Source organism: Plasmodium brasilianum, chromosome 1, assembly GCF_023973825.1.
Source record: "Plasmodium brasilianum strain Bolivian I chromosome 1, whole genome shotgun sequence".
Lineage (NCBI taxonomy): Eukaryota > Apicomplexa > Aconoidasida > Haemosporida > Plasmodiidae > Plasmodium > Plasmodium brasilianum.
In genome coordinates this window covers 782,215-800,295 of record NC_090114.1, presented here as the reverse complement: position 1 = coordinate 800,295, position 18,081 = coordinate 782,215, and the positions used below count along the sequence as shown (strand labels likewise).

Here is an 18,081-nt window from a genome sequence, read left to right as displayed (position 1 = left end):
AAAAAAAAAAAAAAATGCCTAAAGGGAGTAATATATCTCTATATAGTACATATATATATAATATATATATATATATAATATATATATATATATATATGTATGTATATGTATGTATATGTATGTATATGTATGTATATATACGCTTTATTCAAAAACATTGAATACCTTTTTGTTGTAATGAAGAAGGTAATTTACTTCAGAAATTTAAAACTGTTAATGAAATATGATATAATTAAGGATTTTTATATTGTTTGTGGACCTTTTAAGGGTAACACAACATGTTATGCAAAGATTAGATCATCATGATAATTTGTTTTCCTATCATCCGTTAGTCTGTCCGTTTCTTAGTCTGTCCATCTATCAGCCACTACTATACTTCTTCATCAAGCCCACATTGCTTCACTTGCGCACTATCCCTCCGCGAAATGAAAATCAACAATTATGTATTTGGCAGAGTTACAGACTCGTACCACCACGTTGAAAAGATAAAAAATATTTTTGAATGTAACAAAGTAAGCAAATACTTAAAAGAAATAAATTTAATGAAAACGTTTTTTAATAATTATAAGGAAAAAATTGATAGGAATAGTAGTAAAATAAAGAACGACGTTCAGCTGTTATTAAGGAAAAATTATATGTCCTTTGAAAAAAATGTAGAAGATGAGTTAATACTAACTAATAGATATATCTATTTTGAAATGAAAACTGATAAGCATATTATGATATGCAGGAAAAGGATAAAAAGAAAAATCATCCATGAGATGTATTTTTATCTAAGTAACAAATCGATAAATCAGTTGAAGGAGGAAAATTGTATATCCAAATTGTACTCAGAAATTGTTGTAATATTTCCTTCAAATTTTAATATTAAATTTTTTAATATTTTCAAAAATAATTTATTTTCTTTCATAGTTGAAAGAAATGATTATCATTTAAATCTTTGTTATTTGTTCAAAGGCACAATACCAATTAAGGACATCCACATTGATAAAATTGATTCGCTGTATACTTCTAATGGTAGTTGTACCAAGGAAGATGTAGTAAAATATAGACTCAGGACAGGGAGGAAAAAGTGCACTATTCATAGTAAGCGGTGTGTACAAGGTAAAGAAAAAAAAATAAAAACAAAAAAAAGGAAAATTAAAACGAGAAGGGAAATTAAAAGGAAAATTAAAACGAGAAGGGAAATTAAAAGGAAAATTAAAACGAGAAGGGAAATTAAAAGGAAAGTTAAAACGAGAAGGGAAATTAAAATGAAAGTTAAAACGAGAAGAAAAGTTAAAATGAAAATAATTAAAAAGGGGAAGAACACTTTTATGGATGAGAAATGGGACACGTTTTGTCGTGGTACCCGCTCAAAAACTAACGAAAGGAGCAAAACTTATGCAACCTCCAACAAACAGAATGCGAATTACAGTTGTAGTAAGGGCTTGTACAGAAATAAATTTCACATGATCAGACGATGTACCTTCTTAGAGGAAGGAATACAAAACATTGAATTTATTCCGTTAAAAAAGAAGAACGACTTCCTTTACACACAGTTAAATGATAAATATAGATGTAACAAACTCTTTTTAAGCTCATCTATTTTCCATCAAAAGTTAATATTCGAAGAAAAGCAAGAAGAATATTTCCTGAACATGTACAAGAGTAAGGATCAGAAAAGAATTTTCCTTTTAAGTGGAAGTCATGTACATAATAATTTGTTTTTGATCCACGTAAAGGGAAAAAAAAAGAGTAAAAATTATCAGCTAAGTATAATTCAATTTGTTGGAGTATTTTTAAAAGGTAAGTGCTTATTAGAAAATTTTTTTAACCATATAATTATTATACTTCCCAGAAACAACAACACGGAAATTTATTTTTTTGATTATAACAAATTGAGCCGTCTTTTAAGGAGGAAGAAAAAAGGGAGAAGTGAAAAAAAGGCGGCAGTAAAAAGGGAGGAAACGGTGGTACAAATGAGAAAACGAACGGGGAAACGAATGGGGCAGTGTACACAGAAACAATCAGGGCAACACCCAAGGAAACAAATTTTGTGTTTTCCAAAGTATTTAGTATATCTAACAAGACAAAAGGTAAACATAATAAGTATGTTGACAAAGTTGACAACTCTAAAAAACTGCACACTGCAAGATTTTGACGTGACCAAATATGGATTAATTCTGTACATGTACAGGTATTTTTTAAATCCATTCGTATGTATCATATATTTGTTCAGAAAATTGATCAGTAGTAAGATGTTTCGAGAGGGCAGTAACAATTCCAGTGTGAAGGAGTACATTTTGAAAAAGCGCCTCCAAGGAAGAGAAGAACATGATGAAAACGAAAAACGAGAGGAACGAATAATCGGAAAGATAAAAATAATACTTCTGCCAATCACCAAGGGGGGTATACTAGGTGGCATTAACAATCAATTTAAAAACCATCTTGTCTACTTTTCTATATCGAATCCATTTACGAATAACATTAAATTAGTCTATAATTTAAGGGAGGGTATTCTATCCTTACCAAAAAATATGCACCAAAAAAAAAAAAAAAAAAAGAACACAAGAATATTTTCTTTTCTGGTAAGAATAACATATTATATGACAACGAATTCGAGACGATTTTTCAAAAAAGGAAATATTTTGCAATAAAAGATGTATTTATAAATACAACAGGAATGGAAAGAATACCAATTACGCTAATTTATAAGAAAAAGAACAATGTTAATGTGCATTGCCGTTGCAAGGAGGATTACGGAAGTTTTTTTCAGTACCTCAATGGGGAGGGTACTACCTGCGCATTGGACGATCAAACTGGGGAATTGTCTGCATCCACAGCAGCAGCACCTGTCACCTTCTTTCCCACTTCTAACCGATACCCCCCAAATGCCCACCACTACAGCATTTACAACAGTAGTGGCCTTCCGCTATTTGTTCACGCCAGCAAAGTAATAATTAACGTATATCCTTTTTACAGTCAGGTGAACAGTTGCAGTTACTCAGATGAGTACTATTATTACCTTCTAAATGATTATATTATTGTTTATTTTCATCTGACTGGTTCAGGTGGATTTCCCATGAAGAAGGACAAATATAAATCAAAAACATATGAAAAAATGAGAACAATTCAAGATTTAATTGATTGTATTAATTTTATTAAATATAACAATATAAGTGATACAGAAAATATATCTCTACATCTTCATTCCAATAGTGGAATGCTTGGGGGATATATACTAAATCATTTTAAAAAAATCGTTCAAACTATTGTTTTTGTTAACCCCTTCTTAGACTTTTTTAACAATTTAACTGATATGACTAACCCTCATGTTGCATCGGAGCACCTGGAATTCGGTAACTTGGACTTGCGTAACAGCCTATCCGCTAGGGCGGCTCCCCCTATCTCTACAACTGCAGCTACATCCACTACATCCACTACGTCCACTACGCCCACTACTACCAATACTTCCAATACTTCCAATACTTCCAATACTTCCAATACTTCCAGTACTTCCAGTACGTTTACTACTAGCCGAAGGAGGGGCCAAACCACTGCGCGCAGGTTTTCCAAAGCATTTGTTTGCGACTACTTGTGTAAAAAACGTACTCACAAAAAGGGTTCAATGATCTCTTTTCAAAAAAACAGTTTGCTACTCTTATATTCCTTATGTCCTTATTATAATATAACTCCAAAGTACGATGAAGTATATACAATGGAAAAAAATAAAACAAGATCAATTATCTTTCCTTTGACAAAGAATAGTGAAAATATGTTTTTTAAAAATTCCATTATTTTATATTTAAACAAATATGATATAATATGTCCTAATTACAATTCGATTAAATATATTTTAAAATATATTAATTATAAAAATGTGGAGGTGAAGCAGTACTACTATGTTTTTCTAAATGATTACAAGCTTTCACTACTAAATAAAGGGCTTAACTTTTTAAATTTCCACAATGATTCATGTAGTATGGACAAACGACTGTACATTTCCTTTTCAAAAAGAGGTGGGCATGGCGGTTTTAGTGATTACTCTTCATATATAAAAAGTGTTATGGGGAAGATTTATGTTCACATTTTCGAGGGGTAAGATGAGACGCTGCAGTTTTTGCACTTCAGTACATGCACGTATATACATATATACACCCGTATACATGTAGGTACATATGTACGGGCAGGTTTAAATATGCATATATCTGCCCGTGCAGCTACAATTGCAAGTGGGTATAGCCTGCATTTTAGGTTAAAACTGCCACTTACTTTTTCACGTTGTTCCTTCTCCCCCTTTTCGTCATTTTGTTTTTAAAACTCAAAAAAAAGGAAATTTGTTCCTAATTCGTATACAACATGCTAGTGGACGTGTCTTCAAAAGTTTGTTTTGTTTGTGGCTTAAATTTTTTTCAATTTTTTTGTGCCATTTATGCTTGAACTTTTTGAGGTTTTTTTTTTTTTTTTTTTTTTGTTCCTGTTCATGTAACTGTCCCTGTAACTGTATCTGTTGATGTTCTTTTTATTTTTCTCTTTCTCTTTCTCTTTCTCTTTCCCTTTCTCTTTCTTCTTCTTCTTCTTCTTCTTCTTTTTCTTTTTATTTTTTCATTTTATTTTTTCGTTCTATTTTTTCGTTCTATTTTTTCGTTCTATTTTTTCATTTTATTTTTTCGTTCTATTTTTTCATTTTATTTTTTCTTTCTATTTTTTCTTGTTGTTAAGGTTTGCAAACTTCAAGCCAAAAAACTTAACGGATTAACCCTCTCATTTTTGCTTAAATATTTGACAGTTTTAAGAAGCAATTGTATCTTTTTAATTGTTAGTCTTCATGTTGGGGGGGACTCACTTTATTGACAGTGGCATGGTACGCGACGGGCTAATATGTGATGGGACACATGTAAAATATGTACGAGTTCATAATATTCGTAAAAAAAAAAAAAAAATACAAATAAAAAAAATGAAAAAGTTGAAAAATAACGAACGACCGAACGAACAAATTACCCAACGAATTAGCGAACAAACGAAATAATGATGCACGGCGTTTGGTTTACGGTCTAGAAAAAAAAAATAAAAATAAAGGGCTACTTCCATAAACTTCCATAAACTTCCATAAACTTCCATAAACTTACATAAACTTACATAAACTTACATAAAATAATACGGATATAACATAATAGAAGAAATGAATGAATGCTTCACAGGAAGAGATGAATAAATACTTTTCTTGCCATGCCAAAAATAACTGCGCAGAAAGGTAACACACCCTGTTACGGGAAATGATATGAAGTATGAGCAGGAAATAATTTGTAATTTTTTACCTGATCATATTAGTGAACATGCATGTATGCTTAAATGTATATTATATATTGCGTATTATGTGGTATATATTATGTATTATATATTATGTATATATTTTATAAGTATGTATGTATGTGCCTGTTTGTTTGTACATATATACGCCACCTTTCCGCCTCAAAGATTTTTGCATGAACAGTAAGGTTAAAAAGGGAAGAATTTAATGTTTTTTTTTTTTTTTTTTTTCCTTTTCTTTTTACATGAACAGCAAGGTAAAAAGGGAATAATTCATATTTTTTTTTTTTCTTTCCCTTTCTTTCTTTTACTTTGCCTTTCTTTCCCATTCTTTCTTTTACTTTACCTTTCTTTCCCATTTTTTCTTTTACTTTGCCTTTCTTTCCCATTCTTTCTTTTACTTTGCTTTTCTTTCCCATTCCTTCTTTTACTTTGCCTTTCTTTCCCATTTTTTCTTTTACTTTGCTTTTCTTTCCCATTTTTTCTTTTACTTTGCCTTTCTTTCCCAATCTTTCTCGTTTATTCCCCTCCTTCCGCCTTCCCGTTTGACAATTCCGAAGATCGTTCGAGTCCGCCGAAGGAATATCAGAAGAGGAAGGGCTTTTCTTTAAAAATGAACACGTCATTTATTGAATTAATAAAAGATATAAAAAGAGATGACAACATAAAAAATGTCGAGAGAAACTATCAAATATGTATAAGCAGTTTAAAAGAAGTTGAAAAGAAGAAACAACATGAAACGATATTTGGTTTGAACAATTCTATTATTAAGGAAAAATCATTTATTTTATTAAAATTATTGTATTTACAAATGTTTGGAAGGAAAATAGATAAAGAGCACAATTTTTCAGTTATCGAGTTATTAACATGTAATAAATACGTTTTAAAAAGAAGAGGTTTTTTTTTTCTAAATAGCATAACAGACAATGATGATATCATATTTCTTTCAATTAATTTATTCAAAAAAGAGTTATACAAAGAGGGAATATCAAATGTTGAACATAATTCCAAGGCGTCCGTCCTTCAGTCCTTATCCAGCTTTGGAAATACAATTATTAAGGAAAATATTAGCTTACTCACTGGAGGAGGTAACAAAAACATCTGCAATAATCATGTTGGCGCAATTGATTCCTGCTGCAATGATAGTGGCAGTAACCATGTTGTATGTAGTAATAGCATGAACAATTGTAGTGGTAGTGGGCACTGTGGTAATAGTGCAACAGAAAGTGGAAGGAGCCATTTCACGCAAGGACAAAGTACAGCAAAAGACTTTAAAATATATAACACTGTTTTAATCCTTAACAGTGTAAGTAACGTATGCACAGATATTATGAGCACTAATTTATACAGTGATATATTTTTGTTATTAAATAATTCTTGCCTGTATGTTCAGAAAAAAACAATTATAAGTTTTTACAAATTGGTTGTGTGCAATTTTGAAATTTTACATATATTTTTTGATTATATTAAAAAACATTTTATTCTTCTTTATAACAATGGAAGTACATCATATGATAAGCTAACCAATGATCAGGCAAACTACAAATTCAGAAATAACACTTCTCTTTGTTGTTTAATTATTAATATTTTAGCTGAAATTTTTTGTACTTTGGAAAAAAATGATCTGACATGTGCAGGTGAAAATGGGGTTAAAAAGAAATCTATAATAGGGGAGGAACAATCAGAAAAGGGAGGATATAATAACAGTACATCATGTAAAAACGGGACATACAAAAGAGATGATAGCATACACAAGGGACATACAGTTTCAACATATTTGAAGAAATTTTTGTCGTTTATTCCGTTCATTTATAACATTTTAAATGAGAGGTTACATTTAATAGATAATTGGAAGCTGATAAAGATAATTAAATTTATGAACAAGTTAATAAAATATGAAAACAGAATATATAAGAAATTCCTTTCATTAATTATTCACATATTTTACACAAATAAAGCAAAAAGTGTGTCTTACGAATGTTTCGAGTTTATTCTTTTTAATTATAAAAAAGAGTACAATGTTGAGGTGAACATAGATAGATATGTAGGCACAGCTTCCCCTCTGAGTGTTCAGAGGCCTGTTATGAACACAGGGAATAAAAACGTAAGCAAGAGTGGTCTTGACAATGTTAGAAGTAGTAGTGCCGAAGAAATGGTAACTCCTTTGGATAGGTGCAAAGAGGAGGGTAGTAATGATAAAAAGGAACAAGTGGAGGAAACACTAGTGCATGAAGAACACAGTGGGAGGAAAGGCATCGATAGTGGTAGCATCATCCGTGGGAACAGTCGCTGCCTTGATGAAACGGCTGTCCATCGTGGAAGCGATTGCACGAACTACTTCGATAGATTCTTGTACCATTGTTTTGTCCATTTGTTGAAGTATTTTTTCAGTGAAGATAAAAACATAGTATATGTAACAACAAAGCTGTATAAGTGCATCTTTATAATTCCAGATTTATATGAGTCCTTTGTGAAGTATAACTTGTTGAATGACTTGTCAAATAATATTTTAAAAAATTTTTACCAGAAGGATTGTACAATAAGAAAGAACTTGTTAAACATACTTTATTACTTGATAAACAAAAAGAATTTTAACAATATAGTGTATGACATTCTTGTATATCTTTATAATAATATGGATCAAAATTTTTTAGATGAATATATTAATGTGATATTAAATTTTGGAGATAAGAATATAAATAATATAGAGAATATGAATTTATATATTTTTATTTTATTTTTTATTTTGTGCCTTAAGAACCATACAAAAGAGTTACAAGTACTAAGTCAAGTTTTGCAAATAAATAAAGAGTTAACAAGTACTCACATCACAACCAATTTTTTGAGTTCAATCTATATTATTACTTATGCTGTTGCTATAATGAAAAGAACTTTACGTAATGCACTACCACACTCACATAATATAAGTCTTAATAATCAATTATGCCAAGTAACAAATATGAATAGAATAAAATATGGGAGCCATTCAAATCTGTACCTGAACTCTACTTTTTCTATGGATGAAGGTAGAAATGATCGCATGACAACATGTCCTAATAATATATCATCCCTATGCACAAGTGATACTAATGCTGCAGAAGGTATAGTTGAGGAAATACATGTCAACAAGATGAACAAGAAATGCAGCTCGACGGAAGATTCCGACGGAGGGGGTGTAACACAGCAGTCTTGCATTATCGAAGAAAAAAAAAAAAAAAAAAAAAAAAAAAAAAAACTTGGTGAGTACAACAAAGTCGATAATGACAAGGACAACAAGCGAGGAACACAAAAGGACGAGGTGAAGGGGAAAATGAAATCGCACCGAGTGGAATATAATGGAACGCATGTTGAAGAAGATCACGATGCTGCAATAGAAAAAGATATATTCGATTTTAAGAAAAATTTCAATTCATTTGATACAGTTGACAAATATGATATATTTGAATACATAATTGTAATATTAAATATTTACGATAAAATCCATCATGACAGGGAAAGAATTAGCTACAAACCCATTCATCGTATTAATATAGCTTCTTTCGAATATGTAATTTATTTTATTAGTATATATATTGAAGAAACGTATGATAAAATAAAAGAATTTAAAAATACTGATTTTTTAAAAATTTTTTTTTTTTCTCTCTACATATTTTTTACGCATTTTAGTTCAAGTAGTATTTTATGGAATATAACAAAAATTTATATCTTTTTTTATCAGTATAAAATTAATTATGATTTACTTGTATATTTTAAAAAATTAGAAAAGCATATTAATTATTTGATATATAAAAAAAATGATATAATCAATTTGGATAAGTGTCTTATGCTAAGAAATATTTTAGTTCTTTTTAATAATAGGAAGCAGGGGGATTCCTTTAATTTTTATAACTACTTTACTGGCCTTCTGGAGTTAAAGGACTACAATCAAACCTTCAACTTCGACATACCCTTCAAGTATGACGACTCCTTCTTCTTGGATGGGAGTAGTATAACCCGGTCTACCTATGTTAGCGGTACTAGTGGCATGTGTGAACAGAAGAGTGAAAGGGGGGAATACAGTAGGCAAACCCCTTTCCAAAAAACAAACCCAACAAGCAGCAAGGAAGAACATGTGAATGGAAACAAGAATGGGAATATAAATAAAAGTTATACTACCAGTGGAAGCAGAAGAAGTAGTGGACACGATGATGACCACAAACCTTTGCTCGGCAGTAACTCGGAGGAGGAACTAAACCAATTTGTACAAAAGCTTAGACAGTGCTGCAACAAATGGAAGAAGAAAAATCATTTTTTTTTAATACATGAAAATAGACATGTCAAATTATATTTTAAGGTTTTCCTTACGGATAAAGACTTATCACTTCTGTTATATTTTAAATTAAAAGATTCGAGTTTCACTCTTGATAATTTTACCTTGTATAGTCCGCACGATGTTGCAGCACACGATTTAGTAATTAACACGTATGATGAAGACTTTTCTTTTATTGATGATCAGAAGAATATTATTTATAAAATAAACACGAAGGAGGCAGTTGACCAATTAGATGATAAAAATGGAAAATATGACGAAGTTGGAAAAGATGGCGAAGTTCGAAAAGATGATGAAGTTGGAAAAGATGGCGAAGTTGGAAAAGATGGCGAAGTTGGAAAATATGACGAAGTTCGAAAAGATGGCGAAGTTCGAAAAGATGATGAAGTTGGAAAAGATGGCGAAGTTGGAAAAGATGACGAAGTTGGAAAAGATGATGAAGTTGGAAAAGATGATGAAGTTGGCAAGGATGAGAAAGATGGAAAAGATTACTCTTCAAAAGGCTGCCATAATAACAGTGGCAGGATAGAAGACTCTGCATCCTTTAAACAAATTACAAACGTAGAAAAGGTTGTGAAGAATTTATTAATTTCCCTGAAATTTGGAAAACATTTCCCGCATATTAAGATAGCATATAACTATTTTTACGCATCCAAAAATTATGAACACAGCAATGTAAACATTCCTTATGTGCACATGCAACCACTGCATTTGTCCGTGGATGAGTTCAAAAGTGTAAGTTAAGCTGAGAAGTAGATTTTTCACACGCACGTACATATGTCCATACGATCTTATACACACACACATATATATATATATATATATATATATATATCCCCAAACACACTCATGCATACCTACACGCACATGTACATGTGCTTCCCCTTCCTTCAGGTTGATAAGAAAAAAGGAAGAATGAAGAAAGTCCCTTATGAGATTAAGTTGAAAGAGAAGGAATCTATAAACAAATTTCTCTTCAGCGCGTTTGTATTTCTGTCAGAGTATTTAAATATTTTCTTTTTTAACATGAAGAATATATTTTTTAATTTGCAAACGAATAATAAATTGGATAATTTTCGTGTAATCTATTGCGCAAAAAATTGCATGTTCAGAAGTATTTCACAAGGTATACCCACCTTACGTATTAGTTATAATTTATCCTATAGTCTACGTCATTTCATCCAAGCTACTTTTATTGTTCCGTATACGGCATGCATATGTGTGTTTTCATACCATGGAAAAAAAAATAAAAATATATATATATATATATATATATATATTTATTTATTTATTTATTTATTTATATTTATATAAATTTATATTATTATTATTATTATTTTATTTTATTTTTTTTGTACTGTTATCATGTTCATTTTCCAGACATAGTGATAATACTGATAAACCTGGAACATAAGCTAAAAGAAGAAAAAGGCGGTTTTTGTTTTTACGATGTTGATGCGAAAATAAAAGTGTTGAATGACTCTGAAGAGGAATGTACACATGTGCTGGACCTTTTGGACTTCTACATAATCAAACTTTTTTCGCAAAAATTGAAAATAGATCATCTCTTTTTGCAATGATAAGCGAATGAACGGGTGAGCAGTCGAATGTTTAATCGGAAGCGGGACATACGTTTGACGCGAAAGGAAGAAAAAGAAAAAAAAGAAAAAAAAGAAAAAAAAAAGCACAAAATAGTTAAGACATAAATACATGAAGACGTTAAAACGTTAAGAGGTTAAAACGTTGAGAGGTTAAAACGTTGAGAGGTTAAAACGTTAAGAGGTTAAAACGTTAAGAGGTTAAAACGTTAAGAGGTTAAAACGTTAAGAGCTTAAAACGTTAAGAGGTTAAAACGTTAAGAGGTTAAAACGCTAAAACATAAATGCGCACAAAAATATAGGCAAAAATGTGCGTAAAATGTCGCATATGAAATCGCGTAATAACTCATTAGTTACAAACTCATATGTTTCCCCTCCCCCGCATGCAACTTTGTTTATACATACATTTATTTGATACATATTTATAAATTTATTTACTTATTTACTTATTTATTCATTTATTTGTTATTTTTATTATTATTATTATTATTATTTTTTTTTTTTTCTAGCCATTTTTGCTATATGATTTATTTTTTTTTTACGCATTTTTTGATAATAGAAAAAACTGTCCTATATTTGTGCTTGGACACGTATTGTTACAACAGATTACCTCCAGTTGGTCTTCTAATTTTTTTTACGAAATGTAATATATGTCTTTTGGTTTAATCGTTTCATTTTGCGTAAATTTATTTCGCAATTTCGCAATTTTGCAATTTCGCAATTTCGCCATTTCGTTATTTCGTTATTTCCTCATTTCGTCAATTTTTTTTGTGTGTGAAGAATTATACTTAATAAAAATATTATAAAATTATAATATATACTCCTATTTTCATGGCCTAATAAGGGTTATAAAAAAAAAGGAAAAACTTCAAAGAAGATAAAACACTGACTGCCGTTACGTAAGCCGCAGCTTATGCATCTTTTAACATGGTCATCAGGGCATACACATATATATGTATATACACATATATATATGTACGCACACATGTGTAAGTACAAATATATTTTAATAAGTATATATAAAATGCCCCATACAGACGAAGCACCCTGTACATTTTCCAAACCAATTTGGAATAATTTTTACATTTTTAGTAGATATTTAAAAAAAAAAAAAAAAAAAAAAAATTCAGTTTAATTAAATGGTTCGTTTCATTTGCATTTAACAAACGTTGAAGGAAAATAAATAAATAGGCGAATAGATATGAGAATAAATAACCGAATAGATATGAGAATAAATAACCGAATAGATATGAGAATAAATAACCGAATAGATATGAGAATAAATAACCGAATAGATATGAGAATAAATAACCGAATAGATATGAGAATAAATAACCAAATAGATATGAGAATAAATAACCGAATAAATAACCGAATAAATAACCAAATAAATAACCGAATAAATAACCGAATAAATAACCGAATAAATAACCGAATAAATAAAATAGGGTTATAAGAAACATTAATAAGATGGTGAAGTGTAAGGAAGGATGAATCAAGGGTAGGTGACATCAACAAAATGAGGCTAAATAGAAAAATTAATAATAAGGTTACGTATATACGTAATATATGCATACTGCTTATACCTATATATATATATATAATATATATATATATGTATATATATATATATATATTATTATATATATATACGTATATATGTAGGAGTAAACATATTCCATAATCACAGGATTATGAAGGGGGGAAAAGGGCAAGTTGCAGAATGCTAAACATAAATGGACGATTTGTATTTAGGAATGCAGAGAATTTCACTTTAATGGTAAACGAAAAAAAGGAAAGTAATACATAGAAGAGTGTGTAAACGGATCAATAGGTAAAGAAACATAAGCGTACGCGAGCAAGCATACGGATCGGAAAAGAAATTCTCCCCCACCCTTCCCCCTTTCAGACGATTCAAATGCTTTCCATGCCCCTTCTTTCTTCTCTTTTTCAATTTTACAAAAACAAATGACGCATATATTATGCCCTCTTTATAATGCATGTTCTAACACCCTTCACGTTTCCTCAACACGAGTCTCGCTCTTCCCATGTATATATTTGTATATGATGATAATGTTTTATTATTTGTAGTCGTTCCCTCCTTCCGCTTATATAGGCGTACCTGAACATGTACGCACCGATTTATTCCCCGATTTATGCTCATAGTATTCACGTCTGATTGATTAAAATATGCTTCCTTTTTGGGTGTACCTTCCCTTCAGTGTTAGTTTCTTTTCAAAATATGTTTAATAAAATAAATGCAATAACGCACAAGATTACCACGCTGTATACACTGCTTTACTGGACAAGTTGGCATACATATAATCCCATGTATATTCCAGCGCGCACTCAAAAGCGCATCCATTGTGCACACTAATAGTATCATCCCCTTTCGTGCTATCTTAATTGTGCTGCCCCTTCTGCAGTTCCATCTGCGCTAGTTCTGCTATGCGCCCTTTCTAGCCTTTGCAATTCCAACCATGGAGGGTTTTCCTTCTTTTCCGCGCATATAGACAGTAAAGTAATGCCTCATAAAGGCTATACTACCAAGTAAATAAGCATGATTTTTTTCCGAAGGTACATCAATTTGCATATATGCAGGTATACAAGTATCCTCATTTAATACCATATATTCCTCTGGTAATAGTTCTATAACTAAATCTCCAAAGACGTATTTAATAGTTGGATAATTCTTTAAAATGTCTTTATAATTATTCTCATTACATGAAATAGAGCTCACCAATTCGAAAAAAGAATTTATTTTTGAACTAGGCATAGTATTATAGGACGTTCCGGTATCAAATATGGCATAGCTTTTTTCATTACAACATAATTTTTTATCACCTACATATATAGCATCTAACTGTACTTCCCAGTAATATTCTTTAATTACTGGTATCATATAAATATTACCTTCATACAAAGATTTACTTATTCCTCCAACTATGAAAGTAGATGTTTCGTCATAGGGAGATATATAAAAGGAAAATTGTGGAAATACATTTTTATTTTGACTTAATAAATTATCAAAAAAAGAAACATTCCCAGCAGATAACATTCCTGGAAATCCTAAGCCAACAATACCTTCAAAATCTATATATTCAAATATATTTTCTCCTGCCAAATTATCATTAGACTCACTTTCAACTAATCCAAATGTTTGATTACGTACAATATGATCGCCTAATATAAAAGTTTCCTTTCCAACTGAACCAGTAATTGAACCTGAACCAAAAACTATGTGTAAATTTTTACCAATGAAATATCTTCTAAACGATTTAGACATATGAGGATTATATCTATTTACTTTTTTACAAGAATCTTGTTCACATTCTGTTGTTACAACCCATAAGTTTGTACTTCCTGTGTCAAATATTGGATGTATTTCTTGAGGCGGAGTACCAACTAATAATTTACCCACAAATTGGCTATCCCTCAGATGCTTTAGAGGCACTAAGAATACGTTCTCCTCAGTTCTCTCCACGGTTGCAGTTTGGTTCTTTAGGTCTATGAAATTCTTTTCGAGCTCTGAATTGCTCTCATTGGGGGTCATATTGTGGTCAGTGTAGCGGTTAGCGTTGAGGTCGCTACTAGTGTCAGTGCTAGCGTTACCACGACTATCATTCCTATCTGCACTACCATCACCGGCTCTGGCGCTACTACCACTGGTATTATCACCACCACCATCACTGGTACTCTTTTTTTTTTCAAAATATTCGTGCCTTTGGACCCCTGACAGGTGGTCGGGCAGTTCCCCGTCCCCTTTGTACTTGGTAAAATCTAAAAAGTTTTTATTTTTCAGGTCATGCTCTTCATCATGCTCTTCATTACGCTCTCTATTACGCTCTTCATTACGCTCTTCATTACGCTCTTCATTACGCTCTCTATTACGCTCTTTATTACGCTCTCTATTACGCTCTTTATTACGCTCTCTATTACGCTCTTTATTACGCTCCTTTTCACTATCTTTTTCACGCTCTTTACTATTTTTTATCTCATCATAAACAACATGTAAATTGTCTAACGTATTTCCGGAGCCATTACCCAGACTTCCCGAAATTCCTTCTCCTCTTTTTACATAGTATTTTACATTACCTAGTTTTAACGAATCGTGATGTTTTTTCAAATTACTATGATCAGTTTTATTTTTTTTATTTAATTTTAAATGTATTGCGTGAGATGATTCATTCTCTTCAAACAAACAAGCATTACAATTATGTATATCTTTGCATTCTGAACATGGGATGGGGTTCTGCCCTAGCTTGTAAAGTTTGTCGCATTTACCCCCGTTAAATATATAAAGAAAGCACAAGGCAACGTAAAATATAGCTACAGCAGGAACGTTTTTCATGTTGTTGGCGTTCTTTTTTTGTCTATACTATATTGCGGTTTCGTTATTTTTGCTATATATTGAACTGCTTTATTATACTTAATTTTAATTAGTTTTATTTTCTTTTATTTGCTTTGTTCTCCTTTTGTTTTTATATATTTTTTTTTTTTTTATTTTGTAGGAACCTGGACTACATGAGAACAAGTCGTGGTTAATGTAAAAAAAATAAAATAAAAAAAAATAAAAAAAAATAAAATAAAATAATAATAATAATAATAATAATAACAATAATAATAATAATAATAATAATAATAATAATAATAATAATAATACGAGTAGGAGACGGAAATATTTTTTTTTTTTCTAATTCTCGAAAAAAAAATTCTAGCTAAGTAAACGTCTCACTGTTGTGTAAAAGTTTTTGTAAATTTTCTCTTTCCACATGAATTTTTGGGAAAAAAAAAAAAAATAAATAAACAAGTCTAAAAATGAGTACCACAACACTTCAATCACATAAAACAACAAAAAGTTTAGCAGCATTTGGAAAACTCATGCAGTTTATGAAATATATATATGTATATATAAATGCATAATTTTGCAATTGTCTTTAAGGGCAAAAGTTGGACACTTTTTTATTTTTAAAACATGTTAAAAAAGCTTGCACATAATATTTGGCTTAGTTACTACTTGTTCGTTTCGTGTATAAGTTTCCAAAAATGCCAGTTAAAATGTTCATAAACTTGAGCAAAAAATATGAAATGATAATAATAAAAAAAAAAATAAAAAAAAAAAAGGAAAAAGAAAAAGAAAAAGAAAAAGAAGAAAACAAAGTAAGGAATGGAGTGAAAATAGAGAAAATGGTTAGCTAAATTTCATGGTGACATGTAATAGACACCATTAGTATAAATAAATTCATCATAAAGTTAAATATAACGTAATTCCATGATTTCTACATTTTAAAAAAAATAGTTTGGATTTTTTCTGATGTTGTTAATTTGTTTATACATTAGTTGTAACGCATCATGAAACCTGCATTTCACTGATGTGTAATTATAAACGTAAGTACCTATGTATACATGTATATATATATATATATATATATGTATATATATATTTTTTTTTTTTTTTTTTTGCATGATCTGTTCAGCTCATTGTGACTTAAAAATTGAGCTTTTTGATTATTTTAGCTGATTAAAACGAAAAAAAAGGAAAAAAAAACAAAACTAAACAAAACCAAAAAAAGCACAAATAGCTCAAAAATCGCAGAAAGAACAAAAAAAAAAAAAAAAAAAAAACTAGAAAAAAAATAGTTAACACGTCTGGAAAATGCAAATTCATAAATTTCAAATATACAGATGGTCTTTATTTTGAAAATACACAACGTTCAGTTAAATAAGGAAATATGTGGAGAAAAAAAATTTCACAAATCGAATAGTGAAATTTTTGTATTTATGTAAATAGCGTTTCTAAGCACATATTTATTATTCGATGCAAAAAAAATAAAATAAACAAAAAAAAAGAAAAAAAAGCACAAAATGTTTTTCACTTGTGTTCAACAACACTTCTTAACACACAATTCTCCTACATATGAAAAATTAAGGAAAATTTATCATGTTTATAAATCCTATTGTAGTTAAAAAATATATCTATACATAACTCGTCAAGGAAAAAAAAAGATGTTTTTTTTTTTTTTTTTTTTTTTTTCCTTCTACTGATATATGTACACTAATATATATAAGAAAAAAAAAAAAAAAAAAAAAATGAAGTTCAAAGTAAAAATTTGGCTATTTTTTTGAGAATGCCTTTTCCCCACGGTGTAACTAGCCAAAAAAAAAAAAAAAAAAAAAAAAAATATACACATATATATGCACATACATATATATATATACATATATATATTATATATATAATAATATATATATATATATAATATACATTTAAGTAAACATAAAATACGTTTGCGCTTATATTATGTATATTCTCAGTTCTGCATATTTTTAAAGTGAATTTTTCCTTTTGATAGTTCTTAAAAAAGTGTGTGTAATTGGAATTTTAATTTATTAGTTCACTATTTTGAAAAGTTCATTTTTTTTTTTTTTTATTCTCATAAAAAACGACATTATGGGAACAAACTTTAAAATTTTCATAATTTCTATTTTCGCATTTATCAAGTGAACCTTTTAATATATGTCTACAAATAGTTATCTAATTTCTTATCGATTTGTACTCTTTCACTTTACCTAAATGTATTTAAATTCTATGTAGAAAACATTAATTATGTAAAAATAAAAAAAAGTGACATGTGAAATGTGCCATGGAGAATTTTCGTAAATTCCTAATTTATGGCTCCTTTTGCTCGCATTGATTAATTTTGTAGAAAAAACGGGAAAAAACGGGAAAAACGGGAAAAACGGGAAAAACGGGAAAAAACGGGAAAAAACGGGAAAAACAGGAGAGAGGAAAAAAGCGTAAAACTCGTAAAATATAATTTTACAGTATTAGTATTTATATATTTGTTCACTCGTTCAAGTGTTCATTAATTTTTTTTTTTT

At 29.7% G+C, this 18,081-nt stretch overlaps 2 protein-coding genes across 2 annotated transcripts; one reads left to right on the top strand and one right to left on the bottom strand.

Annotated features, from left to right (window-relative positions):
• Nucleotides 1–425: 425 nt before the first annotated feature.
• MKS88_000494 (uncharacterized protein) lies at nt 426–11,181 on the top strand (the record flags this gene model as incomplete). The annotated part of the gene is made up of 6 exons (XM_067216030.1): nt 426–2,477; nt 2,576–4,080; nt 5,233–5,324; nt 5,853–10,336; nt 10,496–10,727; nt 10,982–11,181. The coding sequence occupies 6 exons, from the start codon at nt 426–428 to the stop codon at nt 11,179–11,181; spliced, it is 8,565 nt and encodes a 2,854-aa protein (XP_067075730.1).
• Nucleotides 11,182–13,645: 2,464 nt separating this feature from the next.
• MKS88_000493 (plasmepsin X) lies at nt 13,646–15,550 on the bottom strand (the record flags this gene model as incomplete). Its single annotated transcript, XM_067216020.1, has 1 exon — nt 13,646–15,550. The coding sequence occupies one exon, from the start codon at nt 15,548–15,550 to the stop codon at nt 13,646–13,648; it is 1,905 nt and encodes a 634-aa protein (XP_067075729.1).
• Nucleotides 15,551–18,081: the final 2,531 nt, after the last annotated feature.